Here is a 6,760-nt window from a genome sequence, read left to right as displayed (position 1 = left end):
CAAGATAATGATGTAGATAAAATTATATATTTTTTATTTTTAATATAAAATTACAAAAATATCCTAGTATTTTTTAAAATCCCAGTGGGGCCCAGTGACCCCCCTGCCCCACCCCTAGCTCCGCCCCTGGTCTCCATGTGGCATTTTGTGAGGAAGTGGAACATCGAGAAGCCAACTGCGTCACCCCTACTATGATCATGTGATTGGGTACAGAGAGCTGAGCATGAAAAGGCCCGAGAATGTCGCGTTTCTCACTTACGAGGAGATGATGGAAGATACACATGGTCATGTCAAGAAACTGGGCGATTTCTCACTTAGGATCTCCATTTCAAGAAGAAGATGAGGTGGAAGAGATTGTCAAGAGCTGTAGCATTCAGGTGCTAAGTAACAATGCTGTCAACAAGTCCCAGGAATCTCCCACATGGTTTCCATTGCCATACAATTCATTCTTCAGAAATGGGACAGTTGGAGATCATAAAATATATCTCACTGATGAGGCTATTCAACGTATTGACACACTCACCGCAGAGAGGTTTCATTCCCTGGGATTTATGTCTGTGATTAATTTTTTTTTTCTTTTTTGCCGCATTTATTATTAATTAAGAGTAAAATTTTGGAATAGTCAAAATGAATCATAAAACATAAATTATGGCCACTCATTGAAAAAACATAAATTTTGGCTATTTTTATAGCTTTGGGACGTTTTTGCCCTTAATTGGGCGGACTGGGTAGGGTCAGGAGCGCGGGTCGCGTGCCGGGTAGAATCAGGCACGCGGGTCGGGTTAGGCACTTATGACACTATTAGTGCCATAAGTGCCAACGAAAATTTTTTTTTACTCCCCTGCCATGTCTACCCCCCAGACCCCCGACCCCACCCACCCCCAAGCCAAAAACAAAAAAAAAATTAATGTAGAATTTACTATTGTAATTTTTGTTTCATGTTATTATTGTCCGTGATGTGTGGATTGAGCCGCCGTTGTTTGTGGCTGGTCTTCCTTCCTGGATGTATTTGTGTTGCTTCTTAATAAACCTTTTTGCGTTTCCACACAAAAATAAATAAATAAATAAAAACACTATTGTAAAATTACGTACATAGTAGTCATTATATTGTTTATATAAAGTTGAAACACAATTTGATATATATACAATAATACTTTTTAATTATATTCACAAAAAAATTCTTTTATAATACTGATTTTTGTGTGTTGCAATATTATCTCTTTTTGTGTAACCTTATAATACAAAGATCAATGATTCAGATCGTTTCCTAAAATCTATATTAGAAAAAAGTTTTTATTTACTTCATATGGTTCACATTGGACAAGTCCTAATTAAAACAACACCCTTTGACATTGAAACAATTTATACCCAACAAACCATAAATACAAATTTGACCAAGATTCAAACAAAAACACATGCATCAGAATACAAACTAAGAAATCACAGTAGCAACTGCATGAAGAGGAACAACCCTATGCGCAGTAATCCCAGGGCCCTCATTCATGTCCAGATCTTTTCCTTTTACTCCATCAGGCAATTCCCAGTCAAATTTGGCCACAAGATTGGCCACCAAGAACTCGATTATGGTTATGGAATACGTAATCCCCGGGCAGCCTCTTCTCCCGGCACCAAACGGTATCAGCTCAAAATCAAGACCCTTAAAATCTATGGAAGAATTTAAGAATCTCTCTGGCATAAACTCTTGTGGTTCGTCCCACAGCTCGGGGTCCCTTCCTATGGCCCAAACGCTAACCATCACGACTGTCCCTGCAACGACATCGTAGCCCTTTACCTTCACATCTCGGGTCGCTACTCTGGGAAGGAGAAGGGGAAACGGCGGGTGCAAGCGGAGAGATTCTTTGATCACGGCTTTCAAGTAATGCATTTTGTCAATGTCATCTTCTGTAAGGTCTCGTTTTTGTCCAATGATTCCTCTCACTTCGTCTTGCAGTTTTTGCATCGCCGTTGGATGTCGTAGGAGTTCAGTCATCGTCCATTCCAGCACCACGGCCGAGGTATCAGTCCCCGCACCAAACACATCCTCCACATCATAAGGAAAACAATTCTTTCCTATTAAATCTTGTGTTTCATTGCTAACAAATTAATGAAATATTTACTCATTTACCATAATCTAACAAATTTGCGTATAGTAAGATCGTCTGACAAACAAATCCGCCAGACGTCGTCAAGTATTTAGATTCCAGCCAAAAGATTGTGGTTTATTTAATTTATAGATGATGATGTGTCTTAAGTATTTTGAACCATCACACAGACTGTCTCACATAGGAATGCTCCATCTTAAATATACCTAGTGAAATAATATCTACGGAATGAAATAAAATTTCCAAAATAAAATTAGTTAATATTCCTTATTTTTTAAAAATTAGCGTCTCCTTTTTACTAACACAAAAACTCCTGTGTAACTGGTTACACAAATGACACTATTTCAACATACAAATGATACTGTGAAATGTTAAAGTGTCATTTACATGTTGAAGTAGTGTCATTCGAAACCCGATTACACAGGAGACCACTTCTTTTACTAATGAAAGGAGCATGCTTCCTGAAGGTAACAATAACTCAGTATATGTTGGTGAAAAGCTCCAATCCTCAAGATCATACAAGGCCAAATCCCTAGGCTAATAAAAAAAATACTCCCTCTCCTTTCCTAAAAATTATTTTCTTATTACTATATCGGTACGTGCCTGAAAATTGTAATATTTTTTAATTTGAAAATAACTCCACAAACTTTACCTAAAAAAAAATGACCTCACAAACTTTCTCATTCACTGTTCATAAAAAGGGTGAGACTCAATTTCCACTCAAAACATAATTACCACATTTTTTTTCTTAGAACTCATATTATTTCCATTGAACCACAATTTTTAGGGATAAGGTGGGTAACACCAAATCCTAAGAAATTAAATAGCTACCGCGCAAAACATTAAATAACTTCAACGAATAATTGAAATACCTTAGCGAAAGTCATATCAATAAAGCGTTAGGTGCATATTTATGATATGACTTATCATTCATTGTTTTTTCTCTCTTATCATTTAATACTCCCTCCGTCCACGAAATGAGTACCCCTATTTTCTTTTTCGTCCGTCCACGAAATGAGTACTCATTTTCCTTTTTGGCAAGTGTACCCCACACATCTCTTTAATTAATACACTAAAAAAGTGGGACCCTTAAACTATTCACACTACACTCCATACATTTCTTAAAACCCGTGTCGTCCACAAATGAGTACTCATTTCGTGAACGGAGGGAGTATAAGTTATGGTTCGATAACTTACCAGAATTATTGCTTTGATGGTATCCCTATTGCCCGAAACATCACCACCCTCACTGTAAATTTGAAGCAAGATATCAAGAAAATCCACTTCACTTTTCTCCTCGAAATTAGATTCCACCTGCAGATTCTCCAACCGCTCCTGAATCACACTCTCCAGCACTCCATCCAAACCATTCGCAATCCTCTCCACCTTCTTATCAAAACCAGTGATGCGATCGACCCAACGCAGCCAGGGGATGAATTCTCCGATGCTAATCGCGCCCAACGCCTCCGTCATCTCCGTCATCAGCACCAGGAACTTGCTCCCCTTCTCCGACTCGCTGTATGTCCGCCCAAAAGCCGACCTACACACCCCGTCATAAGTAAATTTGAAAAACATGTGGCTCAGATTCACCGCTCCCGAAGATTCTCGAATCTTCCTCACCAGGAGAGCCGTCTCCTCCTCCCTGATGGGCCGGAAAGATTGAACTCTCTTGTTGCTCAGCAGCTTCAGCACGAAGTTTCCCCTGGCCTGCCGCCAGTACTCGCCGTACGGGGCGAACACGACGTCGCGGCCGTTGTACAGGATCTTCCTGTGAGCTTTGTACAAGGGCCTGTCTGCAAAGGAGATGTCGTGGTTTTTCATGATCTCGCTCGCTGCATCCGCCGAGGAGGCCACCAGGACCGGCACGCGGCCGAAGTGGAGTAGCATGAACGGCCCGTGTTTCTTTGACAGGGTGAGGAAATCGCGGTGGGGCAGGAGGCTCAGCTGGTGGAGGTTTCCGAGCACCGGCAGCGCCTGCGGCGATGGCGGTCGGTTCTTGCTTCCGGAAGGTTTCAGGAGCCATTTTGAAATGGACCATAGCAGGATTGCAAATGTGATAAATACTAAGAGATTGATTTTAAATTCTTCCATTCTGTTTTTGGGATAAGGTATTGCTGTTGTGGTAAGGTTCCATTTAAGTAGTGGGTACGAATAAATGTCCACAAATAGTAAGGTTGACAATCATATAGTTTTATAATACAGGGGATGTACCTATCCATCAAAACAATATTAAGAGATTTGAAATAGGACTCCAAAAAGCATGAATATAATATTGTTTGAATTTGCAGATAGGACTCCAAAAATCATCAATAATTTTTTGTTGAACCGAGCAAATTAAATAAGTAAATGTGTTTTGTATCACATTTCAACAAAACAAAATAAAGGAAGAAACAATAGGGCGGAATGGCCCTATTCAACATACAACATCAAATTTTGTCCGCCATTTGAAAAAACATAAATTTTGACCATTTTTTGTATGTCAAGACTATTCTACCATTCTCTCTCTCCTCTCTCTTTCTCATCTCCCTCTCTCTCTCTCCAGCGGTTCCTCTCTCTTTCTCATCTCCCTCTATCTGCTCCAGCGGCTCCTCTTTCTTTCTCATCTCCCTCTCTCTCTCTCTCCAGCGGCTGCGCGGCAGCGGCGCCGAGCTTGGAGAATTCGTCGGAGCTCTCGCGGCGATGGTGGAGGAGATCCTCCCTCTCTCTCTCCAGCGGCTGCCGCTCTCTCCTATTAGTGCCATAAGTGCCATAAGTGCACACTTCCCCTAGGGTTTGGATATTGGTTTAGATTATTCATTTGAGATTTAGATGTTCCATTTAGGGTTTAGATTATCCATTTAGGGTTTAGATGTTCCATTTAGGGTTTAAATGATGTTGTTGTTTCTGTATTTGTGTTGCACGAATGACACTTATGGCACTATTAGTGCCATAAGTGCCAACGAAAATCTAAAATAAAACCAAAGTAAAATCTTGGCACTTATGGCACTAATAGTGCCATAAGTGCCTAACCCGACCCGGCACGCGACCCGCGTGCCTGATCCTACCCGGTCCGCCTCATTAAGGGTAAAAACGTCCAAATCAATAAAAATGGCTAAAATTTATGTTTTTTCAATGTGTGGCCATAAATTGTATTTTATGCTTCATTTTGGCTACTTCAAAATTTTACTCATAAAGGAATACCCTTTTTAAAACATCCACAATTTTAGGATAGAAGTTTCCTGGATACTCATACCTTCAATGCAACTATATATAACGGCCTGTAGCAGCTACTTGTCAGTTTCCTAAAGATTTAATCGCGATCGATATGCAACTTTAGTTGTACGTTGAATCATGAATGTTCGAATTTGCAGAATCGTGAATTCGCCCATGTTGTTTATGTCAATCATCAATAAAATTTCGTTGAAAAATTAGGAAAGTGTATGTTTTGTTTATTATTTTAGTTAAGTCAGAGGCAGAGATAAACAATTTCCATGCTACCTCGAGTTTTAAGGAGTTTCATTACTGGTCGGTTCCTTCCTCATAGCAAATAATTATCGTTCTTACTTCATAACCCATGTTGGTAGGCAGTAATGTCGCTATAACAACCCCACCGCCCCCCTACCCTATGAGCTCACATTAATATAGTTAATTTTTTTTATCAATAAATTAAAGAGTGACCAAAATAGAAATTTAACAAGAAAATGCAAGAAATAGATCAACTCATATCGATCTCTGTGTGATGTAACAAAATATTTAAATCAAGGTTCTAGCTACTTAACAATGGGGGTATATATTTGATCCTTTTAGTAACAGACCTAATTCAACATTTCAATTTGTGGAGGGTTTTAGGACATCATAAAAAGATCAAACGGTGACACAGACTTAGTTTTAATATATTATTTGAGAAAAAACTTTAATTATGTTCCGAATTCAAAATGCGTGTACATTATAATTGTATATAGGGATATATCAACATTTCCTATTATTTGAAAATAAATTACTAATTCAATATTTCAATTTGTGGAGGGTTTTAGGACATCATAAAAAGATCAAACGGTGACACAGACTTAGTTTTAATATATTATTTGAGAAAAAACTTTAATTATGTTCCGAATTCAAAATTCGTGTACATAATTGTATGTAGGGATATATCAACATTTCCTATTATTTGAAAATAAATTAGGAGCCGATATTGTAGTTGCCGACATTTTATGTGCCTAAAATTGTGTACACGGCATTGCAGATTAGAAATGTGCGCCGTTGAATAAGTTAATTTGCTATAACAATTAATTGACTTACCTACTTTTCTTTACTTTTTTAAAAAAAATTGATACATGTACAGATGTACTTGGAGAGAAGCGATACATATGCAGATACATGTTGTTCACGAAACAAAAAAATATATATATTAAAAAATCATTTTTCGAAGAAAATTGACATATTCGAAAATGACATATGTATTTTGAGAGAAGCGATATGCCGTCCACTAAATTTCCTTTTCCTTTTTCTTAAAGAAAATTGACATTTGTATTTGAAGAGAAGCAATATGCATGACGTCCACCTTTCTTGAGTAATTTTTTATGGGAGGTTATTGTCAAAAGATATAATTTGTCAATTTTCTGGTTTATAACATGATCTTATAATTTGATTAGAAAATACATCAATTTTCAATTTAATCG

General features: G+C 38.1%; 1 protein-coding gene across 1 annotated transcript; it reads right to left on the bottom strand.

Annotated features, from left to right (window-relative positions):
* Positions 1–1,263: 1,263 nt before the first annotated feature.
* On the bottom strand, positions 1,264–4,435 carry LOC131005120 (cytochrome P450 71A8-like). Its single transcript, XM_057931934.1, has 2 exons — positions 3,300–4,435; positions 1,264–2,041 (listed from the first exon to the last, which is right to left on the bottom strand). Exons 1-2 carry the CDS (start codon positions 4,191–4,193, stop codon positions 1,433–1,435), a joined length of 1,503 nt encoding a protein of 500 aa, XP_057787917.1. The 5' UTR covers positions 4,194–4,435; the 3' UTR covers positions 1,264–1,432.
* Positions 4,436–6,760: the final 2,325 nt, after the last annotated feature.

Source organism: Salvia miltiorrhiza, chromosome 1 (assembly GCF_028751815.1).
Source record: "Salvia miltiorrhiza cultivar Shanhuang (shh) chromosome 1, IMPLAD_Smil_shh, whole genome shotgun sequence".
Lineage (NCBI taxonomy): Eukaryota > Viridiplantae > Streptophyta > Magnoliopsida > Lamiales > Lamiaceae > Salvia > Salvia miltiorrhiza.
Note: the sequence above shows the minus strand (reverse complement) of the source record. Positions and strands in the feature narration are given on the sequence as shown.